Source organism: Symphodus melops, assembly GCF_947650265.1.
Source record: "Symphodus melops genome assembly, chromosome: 22".
Lineage (NCBI taxonomy): Eukaryota > Metazoa > Chordata > Actinopteri > Labriformes > Labridae > Symphodus > Symphodus melops.
This window is the reverse complement of record NC_136712.1, coordinates 18128884-18148983: the sequence shown is the minus strand read 5'-3', so window position 1 is coordinate 18148983 and position 20100 is coordinate 18128884. Positions and strand designations below refer to the sequence as shown.

Below are 20100 nucleotides of genomic sequence, written 5' to 3'. Positions count from 1 at the left end.
GGGAGTCAAACCTGCTGGCTCACTCAAGTTCACTAGACTCCGCCCCTTTTTATGCAATGTACAGATTAAGGCTCAATCAAATCAATAGATATGACTTCTAAAGGAACTCCCCCCCCCATACAGAGTCGACCAGCTGATAGCATATTAGCTTTTTGAACTAGGTTTAAAATGAGCGTTTTAATTTGCTACCTGATGGGTTTTCTTGGTTTTTGGAGGAATTTGTGGACATTGGAGGAACTGCAGATTTTTTGCACGACCTCTCATCGGCTTCATGTGTTTCCACCTGAGGTCGCCCGCTGTTTTCAGCAACGACTGAAGATATTCAGACAAAAGTTCACCTGGATCTCGTCTGCCTTTTTTTCTTGAACACTCGAGGTGAAAAAGCGTCGACTGTCCCCCGACATAAACGACTCTCTGATGAGTGTCAACTTCTCATCTTTCTTTCGTTTTTTTTTCCACCTCCAGAAACAGAACACATCACCTCTGGCACAGAAGAGCATTTATCCAGGTAACATGGACGCCAACGTGGCTGATCTGACCAGCAATGACGATACTGCGGCGGGTATGAGCCCACTCTATTCAAGCCCCAGATGGTCTCAGTCACCTGCTGTGCATGCGTCTCTATCTGATGAGTCATTTAGATGAAGTTCCCCTGGGGGGGGGGGGGGGGTTCTGTTGGTTCGGGGACGAAGCCGCCATCGCAGGCAGCCAGGGGAGTTGTTATGGTCGGAGCAGAGCGTGAAGCATAATGAGCCTCACGGGAGCTGGGTTTGTGTGCACAGACAGACTCCGGCTCTCTTCCTCCCAGGAGCTCTGTCCTGCTGCTGCCAGCATGCCGGGAGGAGCCGGGAGGGTGGAGGGACGTGTGTGTTTATGTTTGTATGACACTGGTGGAATCAAACGTGTGTGTGTGTGTGTGTGTTAGCATGTGCGTCTTTTTCTTAATTTTATCTCGTACTTTAGATCCAAAAGATGGGGAGAGGAGAGGAGAGAGTGGATTTTGATGCGTCGTCAGTCGTACCATGACCCATGATAAAATACTGCTGTTTAAGCTGTTGTGGCTGGGCTACAAATGATTTGTCACTTCATATCTATCACCCCAAAAAACTGTCCAGCCTGCTCTGCTCTGACAACTTCTAACACGAGTTACCGCTGTGCTTCGTTCTGGAGGCAAAAAACCCCACAGAGACGGCTTGTGTTCACACATGCTGCTCACCCCGGAAAATGTCAAACATAAACATGTAGGACAACTGTGGAGGGATACACTTCATGTACGGAAAGACACACCCAGAAACTCAAAGTACTGCTCTTTCTTGAGTGTCGTTTTTTTTTTCTTCGACCCCCCAAAAAAAACAACCAAGAAAAAACAAACACCAAACAGAATTTAACATTTTTAGACACTTCAAATCCCATTATCAGCCCTTTACCTTTTTAATATTCTCTCACTGTACGGCTCACACTGTGTTTTCCCCAGATGAGGGAGCGGATGTAAAGCAGTTTTTTAGGTGTTGTACGATGATCATGAGAACAGTGAAAAACGTGCTTTTAATCAGAGCAGGTCTGAAGAAGAAACAGGAAGAAACAGCAGCAGGTGCATTTCATGGGACGGAAGGTTCCACAGAGTCAGCGGACAGATTGTTTGAACTTGGGTCTTATCCCTGACTCATTTCACTTAAAGCTGGGGGGGTTATGTGGAGAGGAAGACGAATGCTCGGGGATAAAGGAGGAACCAATCACGGCAGGTCCTGCTGTCCGAGGGAGCGAGCGTAAGCCGGCCGGAGGTGTGAAGCCTGGCGAGCAATCGCTTCCAAAATGAATTTCTTCCCCTGAGCTTTGTCGTCTGTCAGCTGGAAGTGACAGCACGCCTTCTGACAATCACATGTCAGAGGGAGGCAGGGGGAGCATTAAAGGTGTACGGGAACATTTCATGACTGTGTGTGTGTGTGTGTGTGTGTGTGTGTGTGTGTGTGTGTGTGTGTGTGTGTGTGTGTGCCGCGCATTCTTACAGTTTAGTAAAGGAAAAGTATAAAGAGGAAGGAAGGAGAAAAACAGGGTTCCAGAGTTCAATTTTTTCTCCTATTGGGAGCTTCTTGCCTGCAGGCATCTTAAGAGGAAGCAGACATCGATATTTCCTCATCGCCCCCCGGAGGCCCAGAGCGCTCACGCAGACTTTAGCAGAGAAAGGCGGCAAATTTGGGGATTTATGTCAAAGCAAGGTGAGATAAACTTATGGCAGAATATTCATATGCTGAGATGTCGGACCAGGCGAAGGGAAGAGACGGTTCACAGGGTTCATATTTATTCTCATCCCAGTCATCCCCTTTGCCTCAAAGAGTCTGACAGCCTGACAAGCAGATCCCGTTCAGACTGACAGAAGGGGGCAGCTTAATCGGCAATTCTGAACCTCTGGACAGGTCTCGCATGTTTTGACGCTCTGTCGATCTCAGATGTGATCGGACTCGCCCCCCCCCGGCTGACGGGCTTGACTGGCAGCGGTGACGAACGTGAGAGCGAGCACGTAGCAGCAGGGGCCGTCTGGGCTGAGCAACAATTGGATTAGAGAGCAAAGACACAGATTCAGCAGGAAGCTCAGGACTGCCACTTTAAACGTCACCATCTCAACAGCTCACCTCGACGGCGTCCCTTTTTCTCGCTGTGACTTATCGTCGTCCGGTTGTCTCAGAGCCTCTTTAGCTGCACTAATTTACAGCTCTGCAACAAAAGCCGAGTAATTCTTGAGAGCCGTATCTGATCGCTTTTCACGCCTCCCACTCCTCATTGAAGTCTTGGCAGAAGTTGAAGTTGCGACAGCGGGAAATGTCATTTCGTCAGTCGGTTCTCGGAGGGCCTGTCATCACAATCTCTGCCTGACAGCTTTGAATCGATCGCACGCCTCTCCTCTTCGTCTCTGCAGCAGGGAGGTGTGGGGGCCATCGCCCCTGAAGGGCAAAAACAGTTTACCTTCAATGTTTGGACACATGTGGTGCCAAACAGTCACAGTTAAGAAGACTGATTCTGTCCACACTGACAGGAGAATGTCTCCTCTTCCCTTCATGACCTTTTAAAGACTGAAAGACAAATCAAAACTCTGCTGCGTCCTCTTACCTCCTGCTCGACTGACCTCTGCTCGAACTAATGTGTACTGTCAGCACTCTGAAGACACTTCAACAGAGATCTGCTGCTTTTCAAAAAAGGACTCAAAGGGAGGAACGCTTCACATGGATGCAGTATATTTACCTGTGTCGCAACAACGACGACCGAAAAAAACACATTCAGTAGTTTCATGAAAAATAAAGACGACCACATGTGTTTAAACTTCTGGTGCTTTCACACAAACACAACACTCCTAAAAATGTCCCAGAAATCTTTGGGCCGAGCTGCAGGTGTGAGTGCAAAGGGACACGTTTTTCTCACCCCAGGTAAAGGTAAACCTTCCCTGTGAGATCAGGGTGAGCTGATGATTGAAGGCAGCAGAGGTCAGAATGGACGGAGGAGACATTTCACTCCCGTTGATGCTTCTGTGTCTTGTCATGACTTTGTGTTCCTTGAGGAAACATCTGCAGACATGTTGTAGTGATATTACACAGACACAATCATATGAAACTCTTCATCCTTCTGTACGCACCACACAGCTGCCTGACCTGGTTGTGAGAGTACCGGGGGTGCACGTGTGAACGACACGCTCCTGAAAATATCTGGACCTGAAACTTCTGGAAACTTCTCCGACATGTCCAGAGTGCATGAGAAAGAGACTTTGTTTACGTTACTGCTTCCCCTTCTGTCATGCTAAGTTGCTAAGTTTCAAGGTGAGTGCATAAACGTGTTCAATTGGCTGTGAGCGGATGTGTCGGAAGTTTCTGCTCGGCAAAGCTGATCTGTTTCAACCTTCCTGCAGCTCTCAACACAGAACGCTCCGCTTTTGTCACGCACATGCATCAGCGGCTGCAGAGCACAGTCTGCTGGATCCACCTGGATTAAGCCTGAAGCGAGCGAGCGAGCGAGGGTCGCTGCAGCTGAGGCAGTCGAACCCATCCGCAACTGTTTCCATCCAACCATGTTCCCATCTAACAGCTTCAGGTGTGCCGACCAGCGACCACATGAAAATGTGGATATTCAACACAGTGCACTGATCCATCCAGCGTGTCTTTGAAACCTTTGAAACCTCAGCTGGACCTCGGAGCGGTCCACACCGATGGACTCTTACCTGTCGATGTCGCCCTGCACCTCTTTGCTCCCTCTCTGGGACACCTCTCGAGAGGCCGCGGCGTCGGCGGCTCGCCCGGCGTTCCGTGCATACAGATGAAGGCCGCCGCCGTCTGTAAGGTATCTGTGAGAGGAGAGTTCATGAGAGTTCAGGCTTCACTCTGACACACACAGCTTGACCTATTTAGCATTTGGAGTTGATTAGGAGCAGTTAATGAAAACCAAACCAGCCACCTTTAAGACCGTTCATGCTGTTTGTGAACTAACAAAAAGCAGAGCATGTTTAAATTGTTGTTTGTTATCTGTGCATGTGGCGTCGAGTAAGTTGCAGGATTTGAGGCTAATGCCAGAAAGCAATCTGACACGGCTGATGGAACACAGAGATCATTAGCGTTGAGCTAATTAAGCTAATAATTCAGCTAATTATCTTTCCCTCCCAACACGTTCTGACCTGACACGTCTTTAATCCTACATATGTTGTGCTCCATCTCTCCTCGCTTAACTTCCTCTCCCATTTCGACCCCCCCCCCCCACTCTTCCAGATATTAAGTGCACGGCTCCCAAGTGGGACTCAGCTCTTGTGTGGGTGTTTATGAATTGCTTTTCAACACCCCTCCCACTGGCGCGAGGCATTTATTGCTTCGATTGATCGAAGGTCAGAAGAGCACACGCCCGATGTAGAGGTGTTTTTTTTGTTGTTTTTGGTTTTTGTTGAAGAAGCGGAGTCATCTTTTTTTCATTCAGGTGATCCGTCAGTGTGAGAACGCCTCTCAAGGTTGCGAACAGATTTATTATCTGAGCCTCGCCTTTCAAAGCATGACAGACCTGCGTTAGCCTCGGTGCACGTCAGCCTGCTATTTGTAAAAATGCGCTCTGAAAGATGAGAGCGGCCTCGGGGACTGGATGAATACACATCTGAGCGTGAATGAAAGTCTTTAGAACAAGAACAGGAGGCATATGTCGTGAGTCATTCATGAAACGTCCTTCGTGGTCGTGTTGTCACGACCACGAATGATGCTGTAGCATCCTTTAAAGGATCCATCCTGCGAAGGAAGCAGCGTTCTTGGTCTGTGTCGGCTGCTCAGCTGAACTGAAGATGGTCGACAGACCTTCACGATCCTCCTCGCCCTTTTGTTTCATCGCCTCGCAACCTCGACAGCCGCACCGACTGCAGCAAACATAAAGTCACGTTTTCTAACCTATGACTTCAAAGACAACTTGAAGTTTTCAAAGAGCGGTAACTATTCTTCTGAGACGAAACCAATGAGTTTAAAAGTGTATTAAAGTCTGCAGCTCATTTTAAAAGGACGCAGCCTCTCATGTTTAATCACAAACAGTGAGTGCTGGAAGGTTGGGAAGGAGAATGATAACACTGATCATTTTAATATTGATTAAAAATCAAACAGATTTTTCCTAATTTCAAACCTTCTCTTCCTGCCTGACTTGTGTTTGGGGGTCCGATGTGTCCTTCACCCCCAAGGTGCTCCCTCTGCTTAGTGGGCAGCGTGTAATTGTGTGTGTATGACATAAGTTACTTCTGATGGCGTCTTTACTCTGCAGCCTCAGAGCGTGAACATTCACCTTTTAATTTAAGGATTAATCCAAAGACAAACATGCAGGGACAGATGTGATTTAAAGAGGAAGCACTGATCAAGCATGAACTCAGAGTTAGTCAGGTTAGCATTACAGGAAGCTAACGTGCTCAGCACTCGTCATCCTACCCGCTGGTGATCTCATCCATCCGTCCGTTCTTTCCCAGGATGTCCCCATCACTCACGTACCCTGCAACCTCCATCTGCTTCCCTCCTTCCAGCCCTCCTCCTCCTCCTGCTCCCTTCTCCCCATGCTCCGCCCCCCTCGCCCCTGCTGCAGCCGAGGCTCGCCTCAGGGGGGCGCTGAACACAAACCTGGAGGGGTCCGAGTGCCCGCTGTAGCGGCCCGTGGTGGTGCCCGAGCTTGTCGTGCTCGCCCTGGGTGCAGCGTAGCCGCCGGGCATCGAAGGGGCGTCGCCAGCCTGGAGACGTGGGGTTTGTGATTGGCCCAGACGCCAGGCCATGGGGGAGGAGCGTGTGGTGAGGGCTGGAAGGCCACGCCCATTGACCTCAGTGGTTACCGTGGTGTCGAAGGTTGTTTCTAGTGTGCTGTGGAGACAGAGAGGAAGTGAAATCAAGTGAATACCTTTAAACTTGTGAACAGGATACAGCATAAACAGACGACTGTTGCTAAGCAGCGTTTAGACTGTTCTGGAAAAAGTCAGAATCAAGACACTGAAAGCATCGTATCAGGTGAGCTCCTGTGTGAAGGGCAAACCACTCAGGTGAAAAGATCAGACATATTTTTAGCAGAGAGATTTCTACATCCGCTGAGTGTGTGTGTGTGTGTGTGTGTGTGTGTGTGTGTGTGTGTGTGTGTGTGTGTGACCTTCCAAAAGTGCTGCTTCTTCCAATGTGTTAGCTTGTGAAGGCTCCCATGAGAACACATGTCAGACCATCACAAAGACGGAGAGAGAGAGAGAGAGAGAGAGAGAGAGAGAGTGAGAGAGAGAGAGAGAGAGAGAGAGACAGAGAGAGAGACAAAGAGAGAGAGAGAGAGAGACAGAGAGAGAGAGAGAGAGAGAGAGAGAGAGAGAGAGAGAGAGAGAGATTCTAACTTTAAAGTGATCAAGCGTTCTTATATCAGCTGGTTTGAATCAGGTGAAACATACGACATGAAATGACACTTTACAGTTTAAATATAAAGGCAGATTTGCAGACTTTTTTTCAGTTTTTCAGGCTGGTCTTCTACACTCTTGTATCACCAGGAGCAAAAAGACAAGAGGAGTGCATGCATGTTGGGACAGAAGGATCTGCTGTAGGAGAGCGAACGTGTGAGTGTGAAAATAAGTGAAATGTTTGCAAAGTGAAGCAGCCAAGACGAAGAAAGAAACCTGCAGGAGGAGGACAAAAGGACCCAACTCATGCACTACAGACAACTTCCATCCAACACACGGATCACATGCTGGATGTTTCTTGTTTTTTCAAATGAAGACCCGCCCAAAGACAGATCATTGACAGCTTATAGAATTAGCAAAAAAAAAAGAAAGAAGTGAAATCAGAAGAAGGAGACAATAAATCAATAAATGACAAAAATGAAGTAAAGATTCAGAGTAAGGCTTTGGTTTATTTCGTCTACAAAAACACGGCTGCTCTTTGGATTTCCACATGTGATGAAGACTCTCTAGATCTCCACATCACTCCTGTGAATCATCAGATATGTCCTCCTCTTGCTGCTGCGTATCCGTCCGTCACACAGAGCCGTGCAGCCTGATGTATCTGGACTCACAGAGCCGAGCGCGGCGGCCGTGCTACCTGGCGTGAGCTCTCTCTGCTGGGAGAACGAGTGCACTACAGTTCCAGTCAGAGACACTGAAGCACCTGACATCACAGCACACAGCTGATTTGTGTGTCTTTAAGGAGACGTTGGCTTCCCGGTGCACAAACATCCCTGCACGCTGTGGTATACATCGCCATGGCAACTAGACTCACACATATAGGAGAAGCGTAAGCAGGATTATGTGCTTACATGTGGCTGTCAGAACAGATGCAGACGCTGTATTAAATCACATGCTGATGCTCCACCGCAGCAATATGAGCTAAAAAAACTTCATCTTGTGTCGTCTTATGCGGTCGAAGAAGAAGAAGAGGACAGGAGCAGATCAGGATGCATGCGTCTGTGTGTCAGCCTTCATTAGGTGACAAAAGCAATGACAACTCAAAGCAGTGTCTCACACATTGCAAAGAGAGAGAGAGAGAGAGAGGTGTGAGATATGCCTTGTGGGCTTGAGTGTGTGTGTGTGTGTGTGTGTGTGTGTGTGTGTCCGGTGAGAAAGGGCAGAGCTCTGCACCCCTGAGATGCCAAGTGGCAACATGAGATGGGCAGCTCTGCCAGTTATACTCACAACACCTCTCCATCAACACACCCTGAGACCAACACACAAGCACTAATTAATGCACACACACACACACACACACACACACACACACACACATACACGTCAAAGTGCAGAGGCGACTTCTTATCTGACGAGCGATCACACCCGAATATGGAAATCCAGAAATCGGTTTTGCACGGTACAGAAATCTAAATCATTTAACCGTTGGTACACAATGTAGCCTGCTAAATCGGCTTATCTTTATCAGCCCGCGGCAGAGAGGGGAGCGAGGAAGACAGATGAACTGAAGGGAGAGCGTGTGTGTGTAGGTGTTGAGATAGATAAATGAGCATGCAAAACGAAGGACACGGTCGAGCAGCAAGTGCAGGACAAGGTGCGGGAAAATTCTGCACCCCAAACCTGCCACCTATGAACACAGAGAGTGAGAAAATACCTCTTTATTATGTTGGCAAATTAAATGTGATTACCATAAATCATTCATATTCTCACAGATATGGAGACTTTAAAAAAAAAAAAAGACTACATTTCCCACAAACCCTGCTGCTTTTTGGAACTTCATGACACCATCAGGTCTGAAGCAGAACCAAAGACCAAAATAAACCCCAAACAGGGGGAGCTGTGTTTTTTGGCCGAGAGCTCAGCAGGAGAAGGATCCATGTTGACAGCAGGGGATCAGTTATTGCTCAGCAATAAATATGAAGAAGAACATTAAAAAAATAATTTAAAAAATAATAAAGAAGAACTTTGTTTGGCTGCTGCTAACCAGGTCTGATAGAGTTACATAACTGCATCACTGCAAAGGCCTCCTGTATAGTCACTAAATGTTTTTATAATAGCAAATAGTCTACTTTACAAACAGCAGCTCCTCAGACTGTCCTTCAAATGCACACATTGGAAGAGTTTCAACTAAAACACTGGAGGTAAAATAATGGACGACATGGAGTGGAAGTCGTCACATGATTTCCTGAGTTATCTCTAATGGCCAGCAGAGGGCGACAACAGGGACTGCATATTAAGTTAGATAGTTTAAAACGTTAAAAATCATATCTTATGGATTTATGGCCTTCATCATTTACAAAAGAAACAGTCTAACGTGTATTTGGACACGTTCATTAAAGGTTGAGTCAGTAGCTTTTGGGGGTTTTTTTCAAACTGCAGTCTCTCTTACACTGCATGCTAACACACGCTAGCACAAGCTAAGCGCCGGGGTTTGTCCCCCGTCTGTCCAACAGGAAGTAGACCAACTCTGCATCTGTAGGTAAAAGCCAACACAAGGTTCACCTTTGTTTGGGAACGAGCTCCACATTTCACATCACAGTTATGATTATTTTCTATTTTCTAAGCTACGTCCATCACTGGTTTGAAAACGGCCAATCGCTGAATTGCATCCGAAACTCATCGGCTGGAGGAAACTCACCAGGAAACGTCTGAGTCAACCAAAACAAATCAAAACATCCAAATCCAGTCAGAGGACGGCGTCTCTGCAGCCTTGAAATCCAATTTCAACGCTTAGTAACTCAGCAGCTCTCCACTACTGAAGACAAAAACGACAACAGAAAGGCCACTGCCTTGTTAGTGTGCATGTGTGTGTCTGTGTAGTTTGTTCAGTCTTAAGGCTGGCATTGGTCAGACGTTAAACTCTGCTACTATGAGAGCAATTTAGGGCAATCGCTCCAATCACAGCGCCCGACCGACTTCAATCTGGACTCTGGTGGAAGGGTCCCGGCCCCGCTGCCTCCACAACCATCTTTGACACACACACACACACACACACACACACACACACACACACGAGTGAGGACAGCCACAGTCACTTTCCATCTTCCAACATAGACTGAAAACTCATCTCGTCAAAGAGCGCCTCATATTACCTTCCTGCAGCTGAATCCTGTCACTGCTGCACTCGCTCTCTCGCAGGATTGAAGAGTGTCTCTGGCTTTGACCCAGCGTTACAGCTCAGGGTTTGTTATCGTGGATGTGGAGGAATTTTCTCTTACTGTAGGGTTGCATTCATTGCAATTTGAAGTGTCAGCTAAACGCACATTAAAAAAGAAAATAACACGCCTGCTTCAAAGAGGACCCATGGCTATCTCCTCAGTTTCAAAGCAATGAATAATTTAGCTCGCCCTGCTCTGACTGTTTTCCAAATGTAAACACAAAATCAACAAACCCGAGCGGCTGACGCTATTATGTTCAAAATGTCATCTGGCGGTTAGCTGAATCCCCGCAGGACGAGACAGAGATCCCTCAGGCCCGAACAGAGCGAGGAAGACTTCCCCTTTGTGTCTGCGGCTCCGCATTCGTCCTTGAAGATCACAGCATTTCTTCACACGTGCAGCTGGAGCGTTTCCCTCCAAATGTCAATCAATAACATTCCTCATTGTCTGGGAAAAGAAAATTAAGAAGTGGGCGGACGCTAAATGTATTTTGTGAATCAATACAGATTGTCTGAGGAGGCCCCGGCACATCTGGATCTCTGAGGGGTGATGATGATGATGATGATGATGACACGAGGTAAGCTGCTGCATTGCAGAGGCAATGTTCAAGTTCAATCAGAACCTCAAACTGAAGCTAAACAACAAAAAAAACCTCTTTCAATTTGCGTCTGTAATTTGAGGTATCATTAGCTTCCAGCAGCCTCCAGTTTGCTGAGTTTTACTCAACACTTTTTAAAATGGGTTTTATGAGGCGAAGAGAACCAACCAGGGAACAAAAACAAAAGGAATGATAAAGAGAGCGAGCGACAGTAGAATATGTTATGCAAATTGGCGTTGAACTCCGACTGTGTGAGAAAAGATGTGCGTCGTTCTTCAGGCAACACAACATGTTTCTCACGTGTGCTCCCGACTGCTTCATGCATTGAGCTGGCTTCATGTTTGAGACGGTGACGATGACGCAGATGTCCTAAACATCTGTCTTCAAGCTTTTTAAATTCAGAAGCCGACAAATGGATACTACGACGTCGTGCACATTGTTCACACTGCTGACAGCATCCGAGTAACAGATGTTTGACGAGAAGAAACATTACATCCGTGAATAAAACACTGCCAATAAACGTGCACAGCATGGCAAATCTGTGCCGTGCACAATGTGTACAATAAAGACGAGCATGTGGCTTCTTTGGTGCACCGGCATTAGAAAATGATAAAGTGAAAGCTATGACTCACTGAATTTGAACAGAACAGACACCGGACACGTTTGCTTTTTGACGGACTCAGCTGAGATTTGATGATCATATCTTAATCTGTCTGATCTTCAAAGTAACCTTTGACCTTTTGGGGGCTCCTGCTCTGGGTCTGCGGTGTGAACCCGGAGAAACGGAGCGAGGAATACGACGGTGGCGTCTGCTCGCGTGTAACAGTGATTAATGAGTAAAAGGGGCCTCAAAAGCTTCATGGTGATTGAAGTCATTTCTTCCCCAGAAGAGAGATAAGGACAGAGTGAACGGGCTTTTGTCAGGGACAGAATGAGTCGGTCCGTACATTTAGATTACAAACATGTCCGACTCCACAGTTTTTCATTTAATCTCACCGTTCAAAATTGAGCAGCAACCGATACTCTGGGGCTGCTGCCATCTTAGACCAATGCTTCACTGCTCACACACACACACACACACACACACACACACACACACACACACACACACACACACACACACACACACACACACACACACACACACACACACACACACACACACACACACACACACACACACACACACACACACACACACACGCACACGCACACGTCCTCTATGAAGCTAGTGTGGAGATATGATGATGCATTTTGAACGCTTCTCATGCTGACTGTCCTTCGTGCGTCTGATGCATGTGAATGAGACCACCTCGCACCCGGACCCCCGGGCGGGTTCAGCTGGATTAAATGTGCTGGTAAGACAAAGGTGCTGTATTGATCGCGCCTGGCTGAGACTCCTCAGAGGAGAAAAAAAAAAAAGAAGGAAAAAAAACAAACACACACACACACACGGATGGCCATCTGTCATGGCTGTCGGCAGCCTGGCCACCATCTTCCTCAGCAAATGGGGCAAAACACACAAAATAATAGAGTGAGGGAGACGAGCAGAGGAGCCCGGGGAGCTGAAGTAAACCAATGCTTATCATTTCGTCTTCGCCTGGGCCGCAGTTTCCCCGCCGTGTGATTGGCCGCGCTGCACATGGCTCACAGATGGGACGGGCCTTTTAAAAAGATGCTAGTTGTCCATCATCTGCAGAATGTCATTACACGTGTGGCAGCCGGTGAGGGAGGCGACGCCTGGTTTTAATTAAATCCAGGAAATGTGCAGGAGAGGACGCTGCGGTGATACAGGGAACATCATTAACAGTTGGGGACGTATCTCCCCGTCGGATCAGAGCGAGTCAGAGATATCACAATCAGAGCTGCTGTTATTTTCCAAGGACAACGGACACACAAGGAAAGTGACTTGCAGAATTGGAGCTGACACATTAAACTGTGATGACAAAGGATTTCTTTTCCTGACGTGTGTGGGTCTGCTCTAACGTCTTTTGTTTGAGCGATGACACATCTGGAGGAGGTTCATCATGCCTCTGCTTCAGACACACTACACATCACACACGTGTGAAAGAAGGTGGATGTACAGCGGGCTGCAGCTCTCAGATGAGATGATAACGTTTTGGTTGCTCTGCTGTTCCTTTTTCCAAGAAAATAAAACATAAGATTTTTTCATATTTCCAGCGATGCTCGTACATCAGTCACGGTTTACATCGTTAAAGACAAACCAGCAGCATGCAATGTTTGGAGTTGATTATTTCAATCTAATCAAATGGAAAAGTGTCATGTCTCTATAGCTGTAATTCTAGAAAGATCTCGAGAACAAAGTTATTGTCATGTCTCTCACAGCCTGAAGGTTTCTGTGTAAGACAGGAGGGGAGGGATGTCAGCCAATCACAGCTGCCATTGGCCGAGAGGCGGGGTTACACCGTGGACTGTTCGCCAGCCAATCACAACGCTGACATATCGAGACAGACAACCCGCCACACTCACATTCATTCACATCTACGTACCCCGAGAGAAGCCACGCCATGCACGGGGAGAACATGCAGACTCCACACTGAGAGGCTCCTGACAGACAGGGATTCAAACCAGCAACCTCCTCGCTGTGTAGCGACGACGCTAACCACTGCAGCACCGTGATCAGCTGTTAGAAGTATCTGTGCTACATGTAACTGGACACAACAATGTTGATAGCAGCATGACGCAGCTTCATTACGTACATGATGACCTCACTGCTCACTCACTGCTCTCATGATATTAACACAGGTTGCTGCATTTGCTTACTCCAACATCCTGCACACATTCCACCAGGGGGGGAAAAAAGCGTCTGTTTGCATCGTCCTATAATGTCAGAACATTGTCAGGAGTTTTGTGCACGGGTGAAATCTCTCTAAGAAGTGTTTATCAGATGAACACTGTTTGACTTCTTTCCAAACTGACCCTGCCTCTCGTCGTTCATCTTCTGTTTACGCTCAGTGTTCAATCTGGCTCAATGCACCTCTGTATCTCAGCACTGTCAACGCAACCAGAGTTCTCCTCCCTCCATGTTTTATAACTTGGTTAAGAGCTCAGTGATTGGTAGCATGCACAGTCATGAGTCCTTCAGCACGTTGGAGTTATGAGCCAAAACAGCTCGAAAACGAAAACGAAGCGCAGCGACTGAGTCACATATTTCCCAGAAAAGGTGGTGAAAAGTCAAAGTGAAATGTGACAGGAGGAGAATATTCTCTCTCTGCGCTGTGTGTGTCCAGATCAGACTGTAAAGGAGGATACTACCGCATGTCAGGAATGATAGCGCAGCCTGTTGTACACCTTCCAAAAGAAAAATCTCCACAGATTTAAAGTTAACTCGCCGAAAGTGATTCAAAAGTTGTCATTGCTTGACTTACTGAAGTGACTGAAAAAGCCAAGAACAGCAATTTTCTCAAATTCTTTGGATACAAAGTGAACCGTGTGACTGCAGCAGAAGTCGTTCAATCAGGCGTGGGAGTCTTAAAATAACCATGGCAGCCAAATCAGATCGCTCTGCATTTGATTTGGTTTCTAAAAGAGCTCGTGGTTGATGCCTGCAGTGAGCCAGGTGGTGCTGGTGGTGGTGTGTGTGTGTGTGTGTGTGTGTGTGTGGGGGGGTTGAATCTTTGAAGCTGACCAGACCCAACAAACAGAAGCACTCATTGTGAGCCAGTAAAAAGTTTAAATAATGAAGTGAAGCAGCAGATGGCGTTTGTCCCCCTCTGGGCTCTGAGTTATTAATGATCCTGTTTGAGGTGTTCCTTTACACTTTTTTTTGTCTCCGTTAGACAACAGCGGCTTGAATCAGGGCGGCGCACAATGTTTCACGTCAACTGTGAAACCTTTAAAATTTAAGCAGATTGAAAGAAAAGTAATCATTCAAACAAAGACGAGGTGACAGCAGACGGTGCTTTAGGAGTGTATTACAGGGCGCTGCTTAATGTTGCATGTGCTGTAGCTGTGATACTTTATAGACCTGCACAATGTGACAACAATAATATCAACGAGTGCACATCAGCTGAAGCTCACAGTGTGTGTGTGTGTGTGTGTGTGTGTGTGTGTGTGTCCTGTTCTCTCTGAATCATGCTTCAGCTGCATCTGTAACACATCCAAACACTGAGCTTCTCACCTCTTAATTGGCACCAGTTCATCTGAGCTTCATGTGTCGGCGTCAGAAAGGTGTGAAAGCATGCTCCATATACCACAACCTCTGCATCGCCACGAAATCACAGTTAACTGAGCCGCTCAAATACATCCTGCAGGGTCGACGGACTGAGTCCAGGAGCAGGGATACATGCTCCTGAGTCCGAAATGAATCTTCTTGTTTCACCAACTTTTTGTATTTTCTAAAAACTCTCTGTAACATCCGTCAACTGGTTCAGAAAACATTTCAGTCTGACACAGATGCAAACCCTGATAGATCTTGTTAATGTCAGTCACTGCAGGTTGGTTTCAGACAGAAGAGTCCGTGTGTTAGCGTAGCCCCGGGCCTAGTCTGGCAGTGAGCGAGCGTTAACCTGTTTGTGCAGTTTGATCAGCTCAGAGATGAACGAGCATCGTAGAAGGAAAAAATAAAAAAGATGACATGGAAACTTTTAAAAGCGCGGGAAACGATGCAAGTCAACCTCGGTTATCATGAAAGTCTAGTCCAATATATGTATATAATCCATCTTAATCCACATCGGTCCATCTGTTTCAGGAATGTAAGGTGCAGTCAAACAAGGATTAGACTGTCGACCTGCTGCCATGAAAACACAACAAACACAACTAAATCTGATGGATGCAGGCTGGTCTTTGGTTCACAAAGGTGTCGCATCAATATGACAACAGGTGGTGACAGGATCTCAGTCAGTAGTGACTTGGGTCTGGAATCAGTGGGATGCAGGTTCAAGTCCTGGACCTGAGCGGAGCATGATGTTTTAAATGTTAATGTGAGCGGTGCTGCAGAGCTGCTGGGAGGAAGTCTGTGTAGCATGTTCAGGAACATTCCTCTCTGTGCTTCATAAAAAGATGGGGGCTGGACCATGTGCGTTCCTACCTGTGGCTGATCTGTGTCCCCCGCAGACTGGACATGGTCTCTTCCAGGTTCTGCCGCAGGTCCGCGATGTTCTTCACCGTCCTCATGCGTCTCGTCTCCGGATCCTCTCCTGCAGACACACATTACAATCACATGATTCACGGACGCGTTGGAGGCCTCACGTGCACACAGCCATCACACGTACCTACAGAGGCTCCACAGGCAACAGCATAACATACGAGACGTGATGAAGACATATCTGACATAAATATTGGAGGCTGTCACTAAATATCTCAGCAGGGAAACAAAATGATGGTCGATCATTATGACAGGCGGCGCGGGTGCAATATCCCAAAAAGCTCACGTTGGCTATTGGGAGGCTGTACAATGACTCAGCCTGTCAGCCTGCACCACATGGACTTCTCTCAGTCTGAGAAGTGGATACATCATTTTTACTCAGTCCTGACATTTTCCCTTCGGGCCCATGTAGAAATGCCGTGCCATGACACCACACACTCCGTCAGTTAGTTGGGGACACAGTCCACATCCTGGGAAAGCAAAACTCTGTCAGAGCTCCTTTGCTTCTTCGTCACGGCCCGTTGGAAATCTCTGCCACTTCAGTCCGCCGTCTTCATACGGCAGGCTACGTCTCTGAAAGCCCGTCGTATGCTCTGTGTTCTCGTCAGCTCTCTCATTCAGGCGTTTTTTGTGAAGGAGTGCTGCTAATAAGCTCAGGGTGGGCAACGTTTCATAACTGCGAGCTGTGGGCACACACCAAAGAATCTGCCTGTCTGCACCAATTAAGCTTCTCTTTTAGCTCATCAAGCTAGCCGATATCCGCAGGCGGGTACCACAGAATGGGTAATTAACAAGTGGCATGAGACGTAGAATGGATGCCGGTCACATTGATTTCCAGCTAAAAGAGGAAAACTGTCTCATGGAGGAGATGAATGAGGCAGCAGATCTCTTGTGATGCAGCGTTTAAGGTGAGAGAGAACGAGCTCCGTCTTAACGCACTGATTACTGGCGCTCTGAGCAGACCTACCAACAGCAGCTCTTTATGATTACAGCGAGGGGGGCCAACGGGAGCAGCAGTAGGTTGGAGGTTTGAAAAAAGCCCCAAAGCGACTCCCGTGGCACAGCTCAGTGCCCGGAGCAGAAAAACGGTTAGTTGAGGTGTTTATGTGCGGGAAAATGAAGCACGTCGGTGATGAAAATGAGCAGAGAAGCTGAGCCAGTTCTCCCTGGATAACTACACAAATCAATTTCAGAGTTAACCCCAAAGCTCGAAGATAAAACTCTCCAGCAAAAATGCACACAGTGCATACATTTCATTCAAATAAAAATCCAGCCACCGTGTGCAAAATCCTAGTCTGGATTATGTCTCGGCATTCCAACAGTCCCCGTCTTTTTTCCCGCACATGGCGGAAAAAAAAGAAGATGTAATTTGAACAGACGAGCACAACACAGGCTGTTTGTAGCTCATGGTGCACACTGACAGCAATCTTCCTGTTTGGCTGTCTGCTGTGTAACAGTGCACATTGTTCGAGTCAGTGTGCTCACAGGGCACCGTGGATGTGGAGAGAATGGCCCTGGTGACGCTTGTTGGATCTTCAGCTGCCTCGGTCATGTCTCTCCTGCAGATGTTTAATGTTTCAACTCCAGAGTGTCAGAAACACGGGAACCACTGTGACGCCATTTCAATTTGTGGAAGGAAAAAAAACCAGACAGGCAGAGAGCATTGTCTAAATACTGCTCAATTACATCTGCAGCATTCAGGTCCACCTGCAGCACCTTCCTACAGCAGTCACATATTAACATATTATTGAATTGATATCATTATATATATTGAGTAAGGTCTTTAACCTGCTGTTTGTAAACATAATGATGAGCCTCTCTTTGTAATGTTAACAGATACACAGTAAGGTCCTCTGTTTGTAAAGAGATAACACCTGTTGTGAATTGACGCTATACAAATAAAGGTTGATTGATTGAACTGCTGACTCCCAGATTTGACTCATAGACGGTCCCATTATAATCTCAAATGTTTGGTAAATTGTTCCTTGTCTCCCTTCGTGTATTCTCCTGCAACTTTGTGTCTTTTTGCTTGCGGCCTCTCTTGGCCAGCTCTCCCTTCATCTCAACAGGACCAACCTGGTTAAAGAAAAATGAAATAAATAAATGTTGCACGGCCTCTTGGCGCTAACTGAGCTATGCATCATCTGAATCAAAAATATTTCACGATTTTACAATTTCAAGAAAATCCAAACACTACACGGTCTGAATTCGAGAATCTTCTCAGAATGAAGTCAGGACTTGACCTCTATTACACTGCAGCTTGACCTCGGAGGAGTCGGAGCACACTGGTATAATTGAGGTCCTGTTTTGTCTTTGCAGAGCAAACAGACTGCAGGTTGTGTGAGGCTAAAGAGTCTCTAACCCCATATCAGCTGTCTGTCCTCTGGTCAGTACAAACATGATGGCATGATGTGATCTTGTCTGAACACCTTACAGGAGAGGAGAAAGCACTGAAGCTCCTGGATGTTTTCCTGTCAGACCTTCATGAGAGATGAAAACTCTCCTTTGAAGCCCAGAATGGCATGCCACAGTCATTTCATGTTCGGGTGCAGCGTCGCTGAGCTCTCGTGTCTTCCCTGCTCCTCCACCCAGCAGGGTCCCTTCTGGAAAGATCCAATTATGTCCCCATTACACATTGTGCTCAGGAGATCTGGCCCTGGAGTCTCCATCACGTACGGACACTTCATGCAACATTGAGAAGCAGCCCGAGGCGCGTGGCTTCATTTATGCTTCCTTTTTTTTGTTGTTGTTGTGTTTGTGAGTGTGTGAGTGAGCGATCCACTGCAGGAAGAAGTCCGAGGCTCTCACCTTAAGCTGTTTTCAGACAAACACAAGCACACGTTCATTCACAACTCAGATTCATTTTAAACACACAACCTATGTGCAATTTAGCAGCTCAGCCAGCCGTACCGCGGATTAAACAGGCGTGTGCGGCTAAATCCTTAGCAGCTAATATCCTTATGGAGAAGCTGCCTTCGAACACGTCCTCCCTTCCAACGTGTCACACACTCATCAACAGCCTGCTCAGTGTCTAAGGCTTTAAACATGAACACAGGGGTAGCCTTATTGATCATTTCAGGAGGACTGGCCACACATGCTCCTCACAGCGGGGAGCTAACCCTGTCAGATGGGAGGGGGGGGCGGGGGGGTGACTTTAAAAAAATACAAAAAACAAAGAAGACGTGGTCTGCTGTTAATGCTACATGTAGCCCAAAGGAAGGACTTCAGCGACTAAAGAGCGGGGAACAAAATACTGACGTAGCAGGTTGAGTGATGTGCACAGAGGTAGTAACTGAACTGCGTTCTCTCATCAGCTCACTCGGACTTGCTGCGGCACAAATCCCGAGGAGTCAGGCAGGAGAAACTCGGGGTGAAATCAGAGGGAACACATCCAGCTCCTCCAGGAAATATCAGGAGTGTGAAATTCTGAACATGCATGTCAAAGAGATGTGAAACACTTATTCTTAGAAGGCAATGAAAGAGCATTATAGATTTCTGACATTGAGAGTAAATAAATATATGTTGCTCAAATTGGTCACATTTAAGTGACGGCCTCACACTGAGGTCATGATCAGTGCTGCGATACACGGCATTATTAAATAGCCTCCACACACCCGGATCCACAATAATAACAACAAACGTGAACATTTGATCAGACCTACACGTAACATGGACACCTCCACCGCCCACACAAAGCCTCCCTCTGCAGCATCAGTTCCTCACACGAGCTTGCTAAATGTTTCTGTTATGCAGCTAACATGAAGTCCTTCTTTATGTTTAGTGTGTAAGTTCATTAAGTGATGCATGACATGTGACTGTAAAAGACGAGTGCAGGTTTCGTTTTATTCAGCCCTCTCCACCTCCTCAAGCAGACCTCGACATCTCATGAACACAGTCAAGCTGTAGAGGGGCAGCTCCAGCCTCATGCTGCTGTGTTTGAGACCAGCTGGGTGTGACCACTGGCTGCTCCTTCACGTCTGTGTTTCCACTTCAGGGTCCAAAATTACAGAGAGGTGAGAAACCACAAAGCATTGCTTTGGATTCAAGCTGCTGTCCAGCTCTTGGCTCCGGTGAGGCTGTGAAGCAGCCAAACAGAGAGCAGGTCGGAGGGGACGGGGCGGGGGGGGGGGGGGGGGGAAAGGGCAGAGAAGGAACACATACACACACATGCACGCACACCTACACACACACACACACGCACACACACACACACACACACACACACACACACTCTTGCAGGCTGTAGAACAAATGCAGCTACAGATAAAGATGACAGAACATTATGCAAATGACTGCCATTTGGGACTGAGGGGTTCATACACAC

General features: G+C 47.1%; 1 protein-coding gene across 11 annotated transcripts in view; it reads right to left on the bottom strand.

The window, feature by feature from the left end:
* Window positions 1-20100, bottom strand: part of nav3 (neuron navigator 3) — a 391548-nt gene that overhangs the window by 43522 nt on the left and 327926 nt on the right. For 9 of the 11 annotated variants that reach the window (XM_079334642.1, XM_079334635.1, XM_079334638.1 and 6 more), the window contains 3 exons: window positions 15720-15828; window positions 5925-6344; window positions 4205-4327 (listed from right to left, as the gene is read on the bottom strand). In XM_079334642.1, coding sequence (XP_079190768.1) covers window positions 4205-4327; window positions 5925-6344; window positions 15720-15828 — 652 coding nt within the window. The remainder of the gene's footprint in view (window positions 1-4204; window positions 4328-5924; window positions 6345-15719; window positions 15829-20100) is intronic. The other 2 variants (XM_079334643.1, XM_079334644.1) reach the window with 1 other exon arrangement.